General features: G+C 46.8%; 1 protein-coding gene across 2 annotated transcripts in view; it reads left to right on the forward strand.

The window, feature by feature from the left end:
* The window catches only part of TMEM59L (transmembrane protein 59 like), a 99,677-nt gene that overhangs the window by 52,847 nt on the left and 26,110 nt on the right, over positions 1-20,720 (forward strand). For both annotated transcript variants that reach the window (XR_013217009.1, XM_077270295.1), the window contains exon 6: positions 1,715-1,826. Coding sequence is in view for 1 of the 2 variants with exons in the window: in XM_077270295.1 (XP_077126410.1) it covers positions 1,715-1,826 (112 nt within the window). In the remaining variant the exon portion in view is untranslated. The remainder of the gene's footprint in view (positions 1-1,714; positions 1,827-20,720) is intronic.

Here is a 20,720-nt window from a genome sequence, read left to right on the forward strand (position 1 = left end):
GCGGCACCTAAAATGGATTTTCTTACTATCCATCTTTTACATCCTAACCACTTTTCGTAATTAGCTTTATTACACAACACCTTACACTTTTCCCGATCAACAGTACCTAATCCTGTAATGTGTTTTTTTTACTGCACATCTGGTCATGTTGCTTTTGAGAGAAGTCTCAAACATGACGTCACAGGAGTCTGGGGCTGCAGTCATTTCCCTGGATTGTCTATCACCCCCTCTGGAACAGAATGTCATCAGGGGGCAGCACTGCAGTTACTCACTAGTTTATTGCATCACTGCCCCATCTGAAGACGTCCTGGATCCTGTATGATGGACATTGTGGGAAAGGGGAGTGTGTTGACGGCACTCTGCTCCTATCTCCGCTGCAACTGTAACGTCTGTGAAAGAAGATGTTGTCAGGGGTGGAGATAGAAACTGTGAATTACACTAATGCTGCCCCCTGATGACGATTTGTTTTAGGGCAGTGCAAGAAGCTAAGGGGCAGCGCTGCTGTTATTCATTGCTTCTATCTCTACCCCCTGGCTATGTCGTTTACAGTTAAAAGCTACAGCGGTGGCGGAGACAGAAGCAGAGTGCCGGCGCTGCACTCGCTGCTTTCACATCATCCATCACCCATGGCCCAGAACATCTTCAGAGGGGGCGACGATGCAAGAAACTAGTGACTAAGGGTACGTTCACATTTGCGTTGTGCACCGCAGCGTCGGCGCCGCAACGCACAACGCAAACCGAAACGCAGCAAAACGCATGCACAACGCTGCGTTTTGCGCCGCATGCGTCCTTTTTTTCATTGTTTTTTGATGCAGCAAAAATGCAACTTGCTGCGTCCTCTGCGCCCAGACGCGGGCGCTGCAGGGACGCATGCGGCGCAAATCGCAAGTGCGACGCATGTCCATGCGCCCCCATGTTAAATATAGGGGCGCATGACGCATGCGGCGACGCTGTGGCGCCCGACGCTGCTGCGCACACCGCAAATGTGAACGTAGGGTAACTCCAGTGCTACCCCTGTGACCTCATGTTCCAGGAGGGCGATGGACACTGCAGGGAGTGAGTGCAGCTGTAGCATCTTTTGACATCACAAGTACCAAAATGTCAGAGGAAGTACCGTAAAAAAAACATATTTAAGGATTACCTAGATAGAGAATAGTGTAGAGTATTATGTAATAAAGCAAATTACAAAAGTGGTTAGGGTATAAGTATAGATATTTCGAAAATACATTTTAGGTGCCGACCCACCCCTTTAAACTATTTGGCTGTGTTCACACAATTATTTCACACAATTTCTTGCTGATTTTCTGAAAATGTGGTAACATGCAAAGATTGTACCGCATTTTTGGAAAATCGCAGACTTTTTTTTTTACCAAGAACGCATTGTCAAAACATGGCCTTAAATACAGTAGATTTTCTACACAAAAAAGGGCAGCAGAAGAAATGCAGCATTTAGGCCAAGTTCACACCGTCAGTATTTGTTAAATATTTGACATCCCTATTTGTAAGCTAAAATCAGGAGTAGAACAGTCAGAGGAAAAGTATAATAGAAACATGTCACCACTTCTGCATTTATCACCCACTGACCGAATACTGAATGTGTGAACATGGCCTTACTCTGCAAAGAACATGGCCTCAGTATAAAATTCTGATTGTTACAGTATTTCATCTTCATATGTAGAATTGTCCTACAGATGTTGTCTTAATTTCTTTATAGGTGCACGTGGCAAAACCGAGAAGAGTTCAGTTAAGGAGTCCAAAATGAAGCATAAGTTGCCCCACATAGAGACAACTCAGTCAGAGCATGATTTTCTAGGCTGCATGTCTAAGTAAGTGCAGAAAAAACTTTTTTTGTTGATTAAAAAACTCATACTTGTGTACTTTTTCCAACTTTTTTCTGCTTTTCTTGTTTAATTTTCCCTTTCCTCCTTTTTCCTCCTTTATGAATCGCTATGTTATCTTTCTCTTTCTTTATCTCATATTTCTGAATACGGTAATTACCTGTCAAAACTAAACTAATTAGGTGCACATGGAATCTTTTTAGGAGTCTTTTCAAATGGGTCCGCACCAAAAACTACCTGAGCAATTGCTAAAAAAATGCTTGAACAACATCGTATTCCTTCCTATTCCTGGTCATATGGTAATTTTTAAAAAGATTTTCTTCTATTTCAGGTTTTAAAAAATGCTTGATTGGAGTATATAAACTGCTTATTCTGGTGGTAAATGCTCCAAATGAGGTTCTGTCCAATCAAAATATCATTAATCTTCAAAAGCACCTCTATATCATTAATAGACTGATCTGACACATTGTACATACTAACATAAAAGAAAAACAATAGACAAGTGTGGCCAAAAATGCATATACAGAATAGATATACACACATGTAGAGATGAGCGGTATTCGAGTCGAACTGTTCGCCAATTTCAAATTCGAGCCGTTTTGGGCGGTGTTCGAGTCGTTCGACGAACCCGAACAATTTGCTTAAAATTCGGCTGTTCGAGTCTCTGTTCGATAACAGTTCGTTCACCAAAAGCCCAGCTTGATTTGCACATTAAAACTGTTGATCATTGTTAATGGACTGTTTCAGTGTATAGTGGGCGGGGGATAGATCTGTGCTGAAATAACGCCGATCTCCATTTTTTTTTTCTTTCCCGCATTTACAGAGGGGAGGTGCAGTCTCTCAGCCTATCAGCAGTGCACACACACACAAGCAAGGGCATGTGTCATTGGCTGTGTATGTCACATGTCCTTGCCCTATAAGAACCAGCCATTTGCCCCGTTGCCAGCATTTCCTCACTGCTGCAGCTTAGTGTTAGATGGCACCGCTGCTGCTGTGGGCGCTATACAGACTAAGAGTGTTTTTTTGGAGCGAATTGTCAGAGAGATAGGTTTAGGGAGTCGGGAGGAGTCAGGACTAGTTGTAATATCAGCCCTTTTCAGGGTAGGTTACAGCAGTTCATAGCACTGTTTGCCAGGCAGGTCTCAGCCAGTGCTGTGCAAGTGTTTGTCACAGCATTTGGTGTAATCTAGCTCAGCCAATCCTTTTGGACTAGTAGCATTGTCTGATAGTCATCTGAGTAGCCCGCCTGTGAAGCTAGCTACACCGCCTGTGTATCTCAATTTTTACTGCATCTAATCCAGTTAATAGTTTTGGGCCTAGGAGCAGTGTCTGCACGTCAGCAGAGTAGCCCGCCTGTGAAGCTAGCTACACCGCCTGTGTATCTCAATTTTTACTGCATCTAATCCAGTTAATAGTGTTGGGGTTTTGGGCTTAGTAGCAGTGTCTGCACGTGTCAGCAGAGTAGCCCGCCTGTGAAGCTAGCTCACCACCTGTGTATCTCAATTTTTACTGCATCTAATCCAGTTAATAGTTTTGGGGTTTTGGGCCTAGGAGCAGTGTCTGCACGTCAGCAGAGTAGCTGTCATGTCAGACGCTGTTCAGACCAGGTCGTCCGACAGACAGCGGTAATTCCGTTTTTGACCACTATTTACTCATTGGCGTCTGCTAGATTTTGTCTAGCTGTTCAGGGGTTAATTTACCTGATCCTCGGATTGGAAGCTGGGCCATTTCCATGGCCTTTAAATAGTTCTCCTGATCATTGGGCGTCGCCGATTATAGCTTCTGTCTTGCGTTGTTATCTCGGTCTGGAGTGGAGAGCTGGTGGTTGGAGATTCGTTGCTGTTGGTGTATATTCCTTCGTCTTATTTACTCCTTCCTATATTTGTGTTTATTTTGCCCTGCACATTTATAGTGTATTCCTGAGTGTCTGCGGCGTGGTGTATATTTTCCTTTATCCTTGTCTGTGCTAACTGTGGGTATTTAAGTATTACCTCTTCACTGGGTGGTGGGTGGAGGTTTCAGCCTAGGGCTGAGCTCAGGAGTTAGGGTGAGGTTCGAGGCCTGAACATGCACACCATCAGTGTAAACTTCAGGTAGAGGGTCAGTCAGGATTTCCCTAGTCTTAGGGAAATTGCAGGGGCCCGGGTTATTAGCTCTCGCTCACCTAGTCTCGCCCTGACAGTAGCCCGCCTGTGAAGCTAGCTACACCGCCTGTGTATCTCAATTTTTACTGCATCTAATCCAGTTAATAGTTTTGAGGTTTTGGGCCTAGGAGCAGTGTCTGCACGTCAGCAGAGTAGCCCGCCTGTTAAACAAACTATACTGTTGTGAATTAGACTTTTTGGCTCCCTCTTGTGGTTACTAGTGATATGACTCTGGGATTGTCTTTCCTCAGTTTGGCACCCACCTGGGTCGTTAGTCCAGGGGAGTTGCTATATAAGCTTCCTGGATCCTTAGTCCAGTGCCTGGCATCGTTGTAATCAGATCCTTTCTGTTTGCTCCTGTCTGCTGGTCCGGGTTCGTGCAAAATTAAGCTAAGTCCTGCTTCTTTGTTTTTTGGTTATTTGCTTGCTCTCATTTTTGTCCAGCTTGTACTAAATGTGATTCCTGACCTTGCTGGAAGCTCTGGGGGGCTGGTGTTCTCCCCCCGGGCCGTTAGACGGTTCGGGGGTTCTTGAATATCCAGCGTGGATATTTTGATAGGGTTTTTGCTGACCATATAAGTCATCTTACTATATTCTGCTATTAGCTAGTGGGCCTCTCTTTGCTAAATACCTAGCTCATTCTTACGTTTGTCTTTTCCTCTTACCTCACCGTTATTATTTGTTGGGGGCTTGTATCCAACTTTTGGGGTCTTTTCTCTGGAGGCAAGAAAGGTCTTTCTTTTCCCTTCTAGGGTTAGTTAGTTCTCCGGCTGGCGCGAGACGTCTAGAACCAACGTAGGCACGTTCCCCGGCTGCTGCTATTTGTGGTGCTAGGATTAGTTATATGGTCAGCTCAGTTACCACTGCCCTATGAGCTGTTTTTTTGTGTTTGCAGACTTAGTAATTATTTCTGAGACCCTCTGCCATTGGGGTCATAACAGTATGCCAGGCCAACATTGAATGTTTAATGCATTGCTGAAGTGGGATTATAAGAAAGGAAATTCTGAGTTTTTTTTTTTTTTCCTCTCTTCCTCCCCTTTACCTCTGAGTGGCTTGTGCTTGCTGCAGACATGAATGTCCAGACCTTGATTACAAGTGTAGACCAGCTTGCTGCTCGTGTGCAGGGCATACAAGATTTTGTTACCAGTAGTCCAATGTCTGAACCTAAAATACCTATTCCTGAACTGTTTTCTGGAGACCGATTTAAGTTTAGGAATTTCAGGAATAATTGTAAATTGTTTCTATCTCTGAGACCCCGTTCATCTGGAGATTCAGCTCAGCAAGTTAAAATTGTTATCTCTTTTTTACGGGGCGACCCTCAGGATTGGGCTTTCTCGCTAGCGCCAGGAGATCCGGCATTGGCAAATATTGATGCGTTTTTTCTGGCGCTCGGATTGCTTTACGAGGAACCCAATCTTGAAGTTCAGGCAGAAAAAGCCTTGCTGGCTATTTCTCAGGGCCAGGATGAAGCGGAAGTGTATTGCCAAAAATTTCGGAAATGGTCCGTGCTTACTCAGTGGAATGAGTGTGCTCTGGCCGCAAATTTCAGAAATGGCCTTTCTGAAGCCATTAAGAATGTGATGGTGGGTTTCCCCATTCCTACAAGTCTGAATGATTCCATGGCGCTGGCTATTCAAATTGACCGGCGTTTGCGGGAGCGCAAAACCGCTAATCCTCTGGTGGTGTTGTCTGAACAAACACCTGATTTAATGCAATGTGATAGAATTCAGACTAGAAATGAGCGGAAAAATCATAGACGTCAGAATGGGTTGTGTTTTTACTGTGGTGATTCTACACATGTTATATCAGCATGCTCTAAACGCCTAACAAGGGTTGTTAGTCCTGTCGCCATTGGTAATTTGCAACCTAAATTTATTTTGTCTGTGACTTTAATTTGCTCATTGTCTTCTTACCCTGTTATGGCGTTTGTGGATTCAGGTGCTGCCCTGAGTCTTATGGATCTGTCATTTGCCAAGCGCTGTGGTTTTGTTCTTGAACCGTTGGTAAATCCTATTCCTCTTAGAGGTATTGATGCTACGCCATTGGCGGAAAATAAACCGCAGTTTTGGACGCAGGTAACCATGTGCATGACTCCTGAACATCGGGAGGTGATTCGTTTTCTTGTTCTGCATAAAATGCATGATTTGGTCGTTTTGGGTCTGCCATGGTTACAGACCCACAATCCAGTCTTGGATTGGAAGGCAATGTCTGTGTCAAGTTGGGGCTGTCAGGGAATTCATGCTGATTCCCCGCCGGTGTCTATTGCTTCCTCTACTCCTTCGGAAGTTCCTGAGTATTTGTCTGATTATCAGGATGTATTCAGCGAGTCCAGGTCCAGTGCTCTGCCTCCTCATAGGGACTGTGACTGCGCCATAAATTTGATTCCAGGTAGTAAATTTCCTAAGGGAAGACTATTTAATCTGTCTGTACCTGAGCATGCCGCAATGCGTTCGTATATCAAGGAGTCTCTGGAGAAGGGGCATATCCGTCCATCCTCTTCCCCTCTTGGTGCGGGATTCTTTTTTGTGGCCAAGAAGGACGGATCTTTGAGACCTTGTATTGACTATCGGCTTCTGAATAAAATCACTGTTAAATTTCAGTATCCTTTGCCTCTGTTGTCGGACTTGTTTGCCCGGATTAAAGGTGCCAAGTGGTTCACCAAGATAGATCTTCGTGGTGCGTACAACCTTGTGCGCATTAAGCAAGGAGATGAATGGAAGACAGCATTTAATACGCCCGAAGGTCATTTTGAGTACTTGGTGATGCCTTTTGGGCTCTCTAATGCTCCCTCAGTGTTTCAGTCCTTTATGCATGATATTTTCTGGAAGTATCTGGATAAATTTATGATTGTTTATCTGGATGATATTCTGGTTTTCTCTGAAGATTGGGACTCACATGTGGAGCAGGTCAGGATGGTGTTTCAGGTTTTGCGTGAGAATGCTTTGTTTGTTAAGGGCTCAAAGTGTCTCTTTGGAGTACAGAAGGTTCCCTTTTTGGGGTTTATTTTTTCCCCTTCTGCTGTGGAGATGGACCCAGTCAAGGTCCGAGCTATTCATGATTGGACTCAACCCACGTCAGTTAAGAGTCTTCAGAAGTTCTTGGGTTTTGCTAACTTCTACCGTCGTTTTATCGCTAATTTTTCTAGCGTTGTTAAACCTTTGACGGATATGACCAAGAAAGGTTCTGATGTTGCTAACTGGGCTCCTGCAGCCGTGGAGGCGTTCCAAGAGTTGAAGCGCCGGTTTACTTCGGCGCCTGTTTTGTGCCAGCCTGATGTCTCACTTCCCTTTCAGGTCGAAGTGGATGCTTCTGAGATTGGGGCAGGGGCCGTTTTGTCGCAGAGAGGCCCTGGTTGCTCGGTAATGAGACCATGTGCTTTCTTCTCTAGGAAGTTTTCGCCTGCTGAGCGGAATTATGATGTTGGCAATCGGGAGTTGCTGGCCATGAAGTGGGCATTTGAGGAGTGGCGTCATTGGCTCGAGGGTGCTAAGCATCGTGTGGTGGTCTTGACTGATCACAAAAATTTGATGTATCTCGAGTCTGCTAAACGCCTGAATCCTAGACAGGCCCGCTGGTCATTGTTTTTCTCCCGTTTTGACTTTGTGGTCTCGTATTTACCAGGTTCAAAGAATGTGAAGGCGGATGCTCTTTCAAGGAGCTTTGTGCCTGACTCTCCTGGAGTCGCAGAACCAGTTGGTATTCTTAAAGAGGGAGTTATCTTGTCGGCCATTTCTCCTGATTTGCGACGTGTGTTGCAGAGATTTCAGGCTGGTAGACCTGACTCTTGTCCACCTGACAGACTGTTTGTTCCTGATAAGTGGACCAGCAGAGTCATTTCCGAGGTTCATTCCTCGGTGTTGGCAGGGCATCCGGGAATTTTTGGCACCAGAGATCTGGTGGCTAGGTCCTTTTGGTGGCCTTCCTTGTCACGGGATGTGCGGTCATTTGTGCAGTCCTGTGGGACTTGTGCTCGAGCTAAGCCTTGCTGTTCTCGTGCCAGCGGGTTGCTCTTGCCCTTGCCTGTCCCGAAGAGGCCTTGGACACACATTTCCATGGATTTCATTTCAGATCTCCCGGTGTCTCAGGGCATGTCTGTCATCTGGGTGGTGTGTGATCGCTTTTCTAAAATGGTCCATTTGGTGCCTTTGCCTAAGCTGCCTTCCTCTTCCGATCTGGTTCCTGTGTTCTTTCAGAATGTGGTTCGTTTACATGGCATTCCTGAGAATATTGTGTCCGACAGAGGATCCCAGTTTGTTTCCAGGTTCTGGCGATCCTTTTGTGCTAAGATGGGCATTGATTTGTCGTTTTCGTCTGCCTTTCATCCTCAGACTAATGAACAAACGGAGCGAACTAATCAGACTCTGGAGGCTTATTTGAGGTGTTTTGTTTCGGCAGATCAGGATGATTGGGTGACCTTCTTGCCGTTGGCTGAGTTTGCCCTTAATAATCGGGCTAGTTCCGCTACTTTGGTTTCGCCATTTTTCTGCAACTCTGGTTTCCACCCTCGTTTTTCCTCGGGACATGTGGAGCCTTCTGACTGTCCTGGGGTAGATTCTGTGGTGGATAGGTTGCAGCAGATCTGGAATCATGTGGTGGACAACTTAAAGTTGTCACAGGAGAAGGCTCAGCGTTTTGCCAACCGCCGCCGCGGTGTGGGTCCCCGACTTTGTGTTCGGGATTTGGTATGGCTGTCTTCTCGATTTGTTCCGATGAAGGTCTCCTCTCCTAAATTTAAGCCTCGCTTCATCGGTCCTTACAAGATATTGGAAATCCTTAATCCTGTGTCCTTTCGCTTGGATCTTCCGGTGTCGTTTGCCATTCACAACGTGTTCCATAGGTCTTTGTTGCGGCGGTACGTTGTACCTGTGGTTCCTTCTGTTGAGCCTCCTGCTCCGGTGTTGGTTGAGGGCGAGTTGGAGTACGTGGTGGAGAAGATCTTGGATTCTCGTCTCTCCAGACGGAGGCTTCAGTATCTGGTCAAGTGGAAGGGCTATGGTCAGGAGGATAATTCCTGGGTGGTTGCCTCTGATGTGCATGCGGCCGATTTAGTTCGTGCCTTTCACGCTGCTCATCCTGATTGCCCTGGTGGTCTTTGTGAGGGTTCGGTGACCACTCCTTAAGGGGGTTGTACTGTTGTGAATTAGACTTTTTGGCTCCCTCTTGTGGTTACTAGTGATATGACTCTGGGATTGTCTTTCCTCAGTTTGGCACCCACCTGGGTCGTTAGTCCAGGGGAGTTGCTATATAAGCTTCCTGGATCCTTAGTCCAGTGCCTGGCATCGTTGTAATCAGATCCTTTCTGTTTGCTCCTGTCTGCTGGTCCGGGTTCGTGCAAAATTAAGCTAAGTCCTGCTTCTTTGTTTTTTGGTTATTTGCTTGCTCTCATTTTTGTCCAGCTTGTACTAAATGTGATTCCTGACCTTGCTGGAAGCTCTAGGGGGCTGGTGTTCTCCCCCCGGGCCGTTAGACGGTTCGGGGGTTCTTGAATATCCAGCGTGGATATTTTGATAGGGTTTTTGCTGACCATATAAGTCATCTTACTATATTCTGCTATTAGCTAGTGGGCCTCTCTTTGCTAAATACCTAGCTCATTCTTACGTTTGTCTTTTCCTCTTACCTCACCGTTATTATTTGTTGGGGGCTTGTATCCAACTTTTGGGGTCTTTTCGCTGGAGGCAAGAAAGGTCTTTCTTTTCCCTTCTAGGGTTAGTTAGTTCTCCGGCTGGCTCGAGACGTCTAGAACCAACGTAGGCACGTTCCCCGGCTGCTGCTATTTGTGGTGCTAGGATTAGTTATATGGTCAGCTCAGTTACCACTGCCCTATGAGCTGTTTTTTTGTGTTTGCAGACTTAGTAATTATTTCTGAGACCCTCTGCCATTGGGGTCATAACACTATACCACCTGTATATCCCAATTTTTACAGCATCTAATTCAGTTAATAGTTTTGGGGTTTTGGGCCTAGGAGCGGTGTCTGCACGTCAGCAGAGTAGCCCGCCTGTGAAGCTAGCTACACCGCCTGTGTATCTCAATTTTTACTGCATCTAATCCAGTTAATAGTTTTGGGGTTTTGGGCCTAGGAGCAGTATCTGCACGTCAGCAGAGTAGCCCGCCTGTTAAACAAACTATACCGCCTGTGTATCTCAATTTTTACTGCATCTAATCCAGTTAATAATTTTGAGGTTTTGGGCTTAGTAGCAGTGTCTGCATGTCAGCAGAGTAGTCCGCCTGTGAAGCTAGCTACACCGCCTGTGTCTCTCAATTTTTACTGTATCTAACCCAGTAAATCCTTTTTGGCCTAGTGCCACAGTTTGGCCATTCAGCTCTGCTCGGTTTTCATCCTTCGTTTTTTGTGCCAACAACTACAGATACAGAGTTGCCAATTAGTTAAGCACCAAAATGAATGGCAAAAGGCCTGCTGCTGGTGGAAAGGGGAATAGGCGTGTTGGAAAGTGGAAAAAAGGTTGTGTCCGTGGCGTAGGTGGTAAAGCAACAGTAACATCTGCAGAAGAAAGACCATCTTCCAGCCAAAGTAAGATGTCTACTTCTTTTCGTGGACAATCTGATATGATCCCTTTCTTACGACCATCACTACGAGCATCGCCAAAAATTCCAGATGAGGCACAAAAACAGCAGGTGCTTGAACGGATATCAAGTGCTCGTTCAAGTGGGCTCTCCTCCATGTCAACTTCAACATCACAACTACTCCAGTCCTCAGAGTTGTCACCCCAATCGCACTTGCTTCCTCACAGCTCCCAAGTCTCCAGCTGCCCGTCTGAGCATGGGGTAACACACATGGTTGAGTCTGTAGAGCTGTTTACGCATACTATAGCCTGGGAATCAGAGGTCTGCTCCACAGCTTCTGTGAATCCAGATGAGGAAATGATCTGCACTGATGCCCAGAATCTTTGTGAGTCGGATCCAGGCCCATATGAAGAAGGTTCTGAGCATAATGTAGACCCTCGTTCCCAAACTGTAACTTCTGTTGGTGGAGACAATGAGGAAGATGATGTGACTGAGATACCTGATTGGAATGAAAACTTGACTTTTCGATCGGGGCAGGAAGAGGTTGGCTCTGAGGACGACGGGTGTGAGAACACACAGGATGATGATGACGAGGTTGTAGACCCCACTTACTGTCAACCCCCTGTCCGCCAGTCCATGAGGTCAGCAGAGGAGGTGGAGGAGGATGCTAGTGACGAGTCTGACGACGAGGTAACGGTGCGCCTTCCTGGACAGAGACGGAGTACTGGAAGCACGTCAACAACTGCATCCTCAACCTCAACTGTGCCTCAGACCAGAACTCGTGGTGGCTCTTCAGGTCGCACGGGCTCTAAGCCTTGCATAGCCTGGGCATTTTTTGACATCGCAAAGGATGACCCAACTCATGTTGTCTGTAAGATTTGTCAACAAAATCTTAATAGAGGCCAAAAAATCACTAGCTTGAGTACTTCATGCATGAACCGTCACATGGATATGAGGCATAAGTTGCAGTGGGAATGTCATGTCGGACGCTGTTCACACTAGGGCGTCCGACAGACAGCGGTAATTCCACATATGTCCACTATACGCTCAGTGGCATCGGCTAGACTTTATCCAGCTTGCTCGGGGTTAATCTAGCTGGTAATTTGGTTGGAGGCTGGGTCCGCCCACGGCCTTTAAATAGTCGTGCTGGACTTTGGGCGTCGCCGATTATAGCTTGTGCTTTGTGTCTAGCAATTCCGGTCTGGAGTGGTGGTCTTGTTGTAGGAATATCGTATCTGGTGGAGTATTATCCTTTGTCATATTCCTCCTTCCTATATTTGTATTTGTTTTGCCCAGTGCACATTATAGTGTATTCCTGTGTGTTTGCGGCGTGGTGTGTTTTTTAGTTTTCCCTGTCTGTGCTTTCTGTGGGGATTGGTGTGTGGTCTCTTCACTGGGTGGCGGGTGGTGGTTTCAGCTTAGGGCTGAAACAGGAGACAGGGTCAGGCCTGGCGGCCCAGACATGCACACCTTTAGTGTAACTTCTTGGAAAGGGACAGACAGGGTTTCCCTAGCCTGAGGGATATCGCAGGGGCCCGGGTAACAAGCCTTAGTCTACCCAGTACTCCCGTGACAGGGAAGCTCACTGTGCTACAATGCGGCTTAGTGGCCCGGGTCAACCACCGTCTGCCCCATCAAGTGCATCCGCGTCCTCTTCATCCTCTGTGACTGTGGGGACAGCAGTCGCACTTGGTTTTGGATGCAGACCTTCCACCTCTTTACCCACAACAGCCAGTGTAATTGGCAGGTCGTCAGGACATTTGCAAGTGGAAACACCTGCTGGTGTTGAGCGCTCTCCGACATCGACACCGCATTTTGATCAAGTCAACAGAACATCTCCGCCTGCACCTTCCTCACAGAACAGCAGTTTGCCGGGGACACCCTACTCAACTCCATCTAAGCACGGCAGCCAGCCCTCAGATGTGGACAAGTAAAAGACCATTTCCTCCTAGCCATGACAAAGCCAAGAAGTTGAATTTCTCCATCTGCAAGCTGTTGGCTACAGAAATGCTGCCTTTCCGCCTGGTGGACACAGAGGATTTTCGAGACGTTATGTCCGTCGCAGTGCCCCAGTACCAGATGCCCAGTCGCCACTACTTCTCAAAGAAAGCTGTGCCTGCGCTACACCAGCATGTCGCACACAACATCACCGCTTCCTTGAGAAACTCTGTGTGCATTTCACCACAGACACTTGGACGAGTAGACATGGACAGGGGTGTTACATGTCGGTGACTGGGCACTGGGTAACTACGGCGACATCAGAAGGGGCTGCTGTCCAAGTCTTGCCATCCCCATGAGTTGCTCGTCGATCCTCTGCATCTAGAAGTTCCTCCACTGCTTCTGCCTCCTCAACCTCCTCTCGGTCCTCCACCTGCACCCAAAGCCTGTCTGGTAATGCCACCCGCGGTGTAACTGCGCAGAATGAATCCTGCACACCTCCTCACTATGCTGTCACCAGGGCTCAACGGCATCAGGCAGTGTTTACATTGAAATGTCAGGGAAATGTGAGTCACACAGATGAGGAGTTGTGGTCAGCTCTGGAGACCGAGTTCCATCAATGGTTGTCTCCACTCAACCTGCAGCCAGGGAAGGCTGTGTGCGACAATGCTGCAAACCTGGGTGCGGCCCTTCGCCGGGGCAATGTCACACACGTGCCTTGTATGGCTCACGTTTTGAACCTGGTTGTCCAGCAATTTTTATCCCACTATCCCGGACTAGATGGGCTTCTGCAGAGGGCACGGTCGCTGTGTGCTCACTTCCGCCGTTTGCATCCTGCAGCTCGACGACTTGCATCTCTACAGAAGTCGTTGGGCCTGCCAGTTCACCTGCTGAAATGCGATGTGCCCACACGGTGAAATTCAACTCTGCACATGTTGCAGCAACTGTGGCAGCACCGACGAGCCTTGGTGCAATACGTTATGATGTATAGCCTGGGCCAACGAGATCAAGAGGTGGGGCAAATCACGCTGCAGGAGTGGTCTCAGATAAAGGACCTATGCACCCTTCTGCACAGTTTTGAAATAGCAACGAAGATGTTTAGTGCTGACGATGCCATTATCAGCATGACCATTACGGTGATTTACATGCTGGAGCACACCGGCTTACACAGTGTCCGGAGTCAGGTGGTGGAACAAGAGGAGGAGGAGGAGGAGGAACAGGAGGAGTCGTATGCGGAAGGGATCATATCTCCAAGGTCAAGAAGGTTGGCAGCACCAAGGCGGATGGCATTGGAGGCTGGGGGAGAGGGATTACCGAGGGCGCATGGTAGCAGCCAAACTGTTGAGGAAGGTGCAGGAGGCGAGGAAGATGTGGAGGACGAACTGTCGCTGGGCATGGAAGACTCATCAGATGAGGGAGACCTTGATCATATTTCTGTTGTGCGAGGTTGGGGGGAGAGGGCAGACGAAGGAAGCATGATTCTCACCACCACGAAGACAACAAGAACTTGGTCCTCCTGGATGCGCAAGACACATGAGTGCCTTCTTGCTGCACTACCTGCAACATGACCCTCGGATTCTCAGAATCCGAAGTAATGCCGACTACTGGGTTGCCACACTCTTAGATCCCCGGTACAAAAGCAAATTTGGCAAAATAATTCCTGCCATAGAAAGGGATTCACGCATGCAGGAGTATCAGCAGAGACTGTTACAGAATCTAACATTTGCTTTTCCACAAAACACCAGTGGTGCACGTAGTCAATCTCTGAGTTCTAACTTGCCAACCGTGGGACTATCGAGTCATCACTCTAACCGTAACAGTAACATCGTATCTGGTGGTAACAGCAATTTTTTCCAATCGTTTCAAGATTTTTTTTAGACCATCCTTTGCAAGGCCACAGGAGACAAGAAGTCTGACGCACAGCCAACACCTAGAGAGGATGGTACAAGAGTATCTCCAAGTTAAAGGGACACTGTCACCCCCTCCAGCCGTTATAAACTAAAAGAGCCACCTTGTGCAGCAGTAAAGCTGCATTCTACCAAGGTGGCTCTTTTAGTTTTTGTTGCTGTTATTCCCAAAATAAAGCGTTTTATAACTTCTCCAAAATACCTTTCTTCTGGGGCGCTGGTCGCCGCCCCCTCAGTGCTGTTTTCCTCGGAAATCCGGCGCCTGCGCTGTGCTCTTCTGCCTTGGGCAGGTGCATTGAGCATTGGCCGTCTGACCTCTCCTGCTGGGTTGCAGACTGCGCCTGTGCGGCCACCCAGCTACTGAATCCCCGCCCCGCAGTGTGTTATGCATTATGCACAGTGCGGGGCTGGAAGGCGGGGGACCTGGGGGAGCGTCTGACAAGCGCAGTGCGCATGTCCAGGAATCCCAGCCCCACACTGTGCATAATGCATAACACACTGCGGGGGGATTCAGTAGCTGGGTGGCCGCACTGCCCGCACAGGCGCAGTCTGCAACCCAGCAGGTGAGGTCAGACGGCCAATGCTCAATGCGCCTGCCCAAGGCAGAAGAGCACAGCGCAGGTGTCGGATTTCTGAGGAAAACAGCGCTGAGGGGGCGGCGACCTGCGCCCCAGAAGATATGACTGACGGCAGTTTGGCGCTTCAAAGAGGGGGGTTCAGACCTGCCTCCAGGTCTAAAGAAAGGTATTTTGGAGAAGTTATAAAACGCTTTATTTTGGGAATAACAGCAACAAAAACTAAAAGAGCCACCTTGGTAGAATGCAGCTTTACTGCTTCACAAGGTGGCTCTTTTAGTTTATAACGGCTGGAGGGGGTGACAGTGTCCCTTTAACATCGATGCCATGACTGTGGAACTGGACCCTTGCTCATTTTGGGCTTCCAATCTTGAAAAATGGCCTGAGCTCGCCACTCACACCTTGGAGATCTTGTCGTGCCCTGCAGCCAGCGTTCTCTCTGAACGTGTGTTCAGCGCTGCTGGTGGTGTGCTGACAGATAAGCGCACGCGGCTGTCCAGTGACAATGTAGACAGACTAACGTTCATCAAGATGAACAAATTCTGGATCCGCAAGGACTTTTCTACCCCTGTGTCATCTTGGGGAGACTAAAAGTTTGATGATTTTTGAAAATCACCTCTCCAACCGTTTTAAAAAACTCTGGCGAAATTGATGCCACTTAAGTGGTGTCTGTGGCAGAATTTTTTGAAAAAATGGAGACTCTTTTATTTAGTCCCCTTGCTGAGTTTTACATTACGTTGCAATCGTCAATTCCAGGTGGGTGGGGTCTTCTGCAGAGTTGTTTACTCATACTATGGCCTGGGATTCAGAGGTATGCTCCAAAGCTTCAGTGTCTGCTAGTCAGCAGAGTAGCCCAGCCACCCACCGCCTGTTTACCTAAGTACTATTTTGTAATGGCATCTGGCCCAGGAAATCCTGTTGGGCCTAGTAGAATTTGGTGCTACTCAGCAGCGTACTTCACCCATGAAGCAAGCTACACTGCCTGTTTACCTAGCTACTATTTTGTAACGGCATCTAGTCCGGGAAATCCTTTTGGGCCTAGTAGAATTTGGTGCTACTCAGCAGCGTACCCCACCCATGAAGCAAGCTACACTGCCTGTTTACCTAAGTACTATTTTTAACGGCATCTGGCCCAGGAAATCCTTTTGGGCCTAGTAGAATTTGGTGCTACTCAGCAGCGCAATTCACCCATGAAGCAAGCTACACCGCCTGTTTACCTAACTACTATTTTGGGCCTAGTAGAATTTAGTGCTACTCAGCAGCGTACCCCACCCATGAAGCAAGCTACACCGCCTGTTTACCTAAGTACTATTTTTTAACGGCATCTGGCCCAGGAAATCCTTTTGGGCCTAGTAGAATTTGGTGCTACTCAGCAGCGTACCCCACCCATGAAGCAAGCTACACCACCTGTTTACCTAAGTACTATTTTTAATGGCATCTGGCCCAGGAAATCCTTTTGGGCCTAGTAGAATTTGGTGCTACTCAGCAGCATAATTCACCCATGAAGCAAGCTACACCGCCTGTTTACCTAACTACTATTTTGTAACGGCATCTGGCCCTGGTAATCCTTTTGGGCCTAGTAGAATTTAGTGCTACTCAGCAGCGTACCCCACCCATGAAGCAAGCTACACCGCCTGTTTACCTAAGTACTATTTTTAACGGCATCTGGCCTAGTAGAATTTGGTGCTACTCAGCAGCGTACTTCACCCATGAAGCAAGCTACACCGCCTGTTTACCTAACTACTATTTTGTAACGGCATCTAGCTCGGGAAATCCTTTTGGGCCTAGTAGAATTTGGTGCTATTCAGCAGCTTACCCCACCCATGAAGCAAGCTACACCGCCTGTTTACCTAAGTACTATTTTTAACGGCATCTGGCCCAGGAAATCCTTTTGGGCCTAGTAGAATTTGGTGCTACTCAGCAGCGTACCCCACCCATGAAGCAAGCTACACCGCCTGTTTACCTAAGTACTATTTTTAATGGCATCTGGCCCAGGAAATCCTTTTGGGCCTAGTAGAATTTGGTGCTACTCAGCAGCATAATTCACCCATGAAGCAAGCTACACCACCTGTTTACCTAACTACTATTTTGTAACGGCATCTGGCCCTGGTAATCCTTTTGGGCCTAGTAGAATTTAGTGCTACTCAGCAGCGTACCCCACCCATGAAGCAAGCTACACCGCCTGTTTACCTAAGTACTATTTTTAATGGCATCTGGCCCAGGAAATCCTTTTGGGCCTAGTAGAATTTGATGCTACTCAGCAGCGCAATTCACCCATGAAGCAAGCTACACCGCCTATTTACCTAACTACTATTTTGGGCCTAGTAGAATTTAGTGCTACTCAGCAGCGTACCCCACCCATGAAGCAAACTACACCGCCTGTTTACCTAAGTACTATTTTTTAACGGCATCTGGCCCAGGAAATCCTTTTGGGCCTAGTAGAATTTGGTGCTACTCAGCAGCGTACCCCACCCATGAAGCAAGCTACACCGCCTGTTTACCTAAGTACTATTTTTAATGGCATCTGGCCCAGGAAATCCTTTTGGGCCTAGTAGAATTTGGTGCTACTCAGCAGCATAATTCACTCATGAAGCAAGCTACACCGCCTGTTTACCTAACTACTATTTTGTAACGGCATCTGGCCCTGGTAATCTTTTTGGGCCTTTTAGAATTTAGTGCTACTCAGCAGCGTACCCCACCCATGAAGCAAGCTACACCGCCTGTTTACCTAAGTACTATTTTTAACGGCATCTGGCCCAGGAAATCCTTTTGTGCCTAGTAGAATTTGGTGCTACTCAGCAGCGTACATCACCCATGAAGCAAGCTACACCGCCTGTTTACCTAACTACTATTTTGTAATGGCATCTAGCCCGGGAAATCCTTTTGGGCCTAGTAGAATTTGGTGCTACTCAGCAGCGTACCCCACCCATGAAGCAAGCTACACCGCCTGTTTACCTAAGTACTATTTTTAATGGCATCTGGCCCAGGAAATCCTTTTGGGCCTAGTAGAATTTGGTGCTACTCAGCAGCATAATTCACCCATGAAGCAAGCTACACCGCCTGTTTACCTAACTACTATTTTGTAACGGCATCTGGCCCTGGTAATCCTTTTGGGCCTAGTAGAATTTAGTGCTACTCAGCAGCGTACCCCACCCATGAAGCAAGCTACACCGCCTGTTTACCTAAGTACTATTTTTAATGGCATCTGGCCCAGGAAATCCTTTTGGGCCTAGTAGAATTTGGTGCTACTCAGCAGCGTACCCCTCCCATGAAGCAAGCTACACCGCCTGTTTACCTAAGTACTATTTTTAACGGCATCTGGCCCAGGAAATCCTTTTGGGCCTAGTAGCAATTTCTGCTACTCAGCAGAGTACCCCACCAATGTAGCAAGCTACACCGCCTTCTTTCTTTCTCAATCTAACCCCTCGGCTCTGGGGTGTCCACTCTCCCTCCAGCTCTCTCCTTCTCACAGGTGGACTACCGTGTGTTTTCACACTGTGGCGAATCTTTTGGGCCCAGGCATAAGAAGTCATCGAGGTAATGGATAATTCGAGGAAGCAACTAAACGCCTCAAATAGTGAGCAGGATATGGAGCACCCCATGGGAAAACAGCGATCTATGTAGTATGCTCCTTCACAGAAGCAGCCCAATGGGAGGACACTATTCGGAGGCACAGGTAGTAACCGGAACGCCTCCTCAATGTCTGTTTTGGCCATTAGGGTGCCCCTTACCAACTTCTTGAACCGCCTGATTGCCTCGTCAAAGGAGGTACAGTACATAGTACTGTACTTGGTTCCACGTCGATGTTGTCGTTTACTGACCTGCCCCTTGGATATGACAAATGGTGGATTAGTCTGAATGTATTGGGTTCATTGTTTGGCACAACTCCCAAGGGGGTACCACTACGTCTTCTAAGGAAAGTGTTCTGAATGGACCCGCCGCCATTCTACCTAAAGATATTTCTTTTTTAATTTTTTTTGTCAAGATGTCTGGGTGTTGGTAGAGTGAGTTTAGATTTTTACTCCAGCCTTTCTTGATTTTAGAAGGGCATGACATGCCTATATCTGTGTCTCCTGCTCCTTTTACTCCTCCACCTCTTTTCTTTTCGCATGACTATATGTAGTTGTGACTTTTCCATGTGTTTGTTGTGTCTTTTGAGCAGTTTGTCAGCTTTTGGACACCTTTTAAGGTGTTTTCTATGTGTTTTCCATGTGTTTGTATGTGTTTGTGTTTGCCTGCCATTGGTTTCAATGGGGTTCGACGGTGTTCGTCGAACATCTCCCTGTTCGACGAACCGAACCCGAACACTAGGGAGGTGGCTCATCACTACACACGTGGTCAAAATTGTTGGTACCGCTCGTTTAATGACAGAAAAACCCACAATGGTCACAGAAATAACTTGAATCTGACAAAAGTAATAATAAATAAAAAATCTATGAAAATGAACAAATGAAAGTCAGACATTGCTTTTCAACCATGCTTCCACAAAATTTAAAAAAAACTAAAACTCATGAAATAGGCCTGGACAGAAATGATGGTACCCCTGAAAATAATGTGACAAAAGAGGTGTGTCCACTAACTAGCATCACAGGTATCGACAATCTTGGAATCAATGAGTGGGCCTTTATATAAGGATACAGATACTCACCGTGCTGTTTGGTGACATGGTGTGTATGACACTCAACATGGACCAGAGGAAGCGAAGGAAAGAGTTGTCTCAGGAGATTAGAAAGAAAATTATAGACAAACATGTTAAAGGTAAAAGTTATATGACCATCTCCAAGCAGCTTGATGTTCCTGTGACTACAGTTGCACATATTATTCAGAAATATAAGATCCATGGGACTGTAGCCATCATCCCTGGACGTGGCCGCAGGAGGAAAATTGATGACAAATCAAAGAGACGGATAATACGAATGGTAATAAAAGAGCCCAGGAAAATTTCTAAACAGATTAAAGGTGAACTTCAAGCTCAAGGAACATCAGTGTCAGATCGCACCATCCATCATTGTATGAGCCAAAGTGGACTTCATGGGAGACGACCTAGGAGGACACCATTGTTGAAAAAAATCATAAAAAAGCCAGACTGGAATTTGCCAAACTACATGTTGGCAAGCCATTTGCTTCTGGGAGAATATCATATGGACAGATGAGACAAAAATGGAACTTTTTGGCAAGGCACATCAGCTCTTTGTTCACTGACAGAAAAATGAAGCATATCAAGAAAATAACACTGTCCCTACTGTGAAACATGGAGGAGGCTCTGTTATGTCCTGGGGTTGTTTTGCTGCATCTGGCACAGAGTGTGTAGAATCTGTGCAGGGTACAATTAAATCTCAAGACTATCAAGGGATTCTAGAGAGAAATGTGCTGCCCAGTGTCAGAAAGCTTGGTCTCAGTCACAGGTCATGAGTCTTGCAACAGGATAATGACCCAAAACGCACAGCTAAAAACACCTAAGAATGGGTAAGAGGAAAACATTGGACTATTCTGAAGTGGCCTTCTATAAGCCCTGAACTAAATCCTATTGAGGATCTTTGGAAAGAGCTGAAACATGCAGTCTGGAAAAGGCAACCTTTAAACACGAGACAACTGGAGCAGTTTGTTCTTGAGGAGTGGGCCAAAATACTTGTCAAGAGGTGCAGAAGTCTCATTGACAGTTACAGGAATCTTTTGATTGCAGTGATTGCCTCAAAAGGTTGTGCAACAAAATATTAAGTTAAGGGTACCATCATTTCTGTCCAGGCCTATTTCATGAGTTTTAGTTTTTTTTAAATTCTGTGGAAGCATGGTTGA

Source organism: Ranitomeya variabilis, chromosome 1 (genome assembly GCF_051348905.1).
Source record: "Ranitomeya variabilis isolate aRanVar5 chromosome 1, aRanVar5.hap1, whole genome shotgun sequence".
NCBI classification, from domain to species: domain Eukaryota; kingdom Metazoa; phylum Chordata; class Amphibia; order Anura; family Dendrobatidae; genus Ranitomeya; species Ranitomeya variabilis.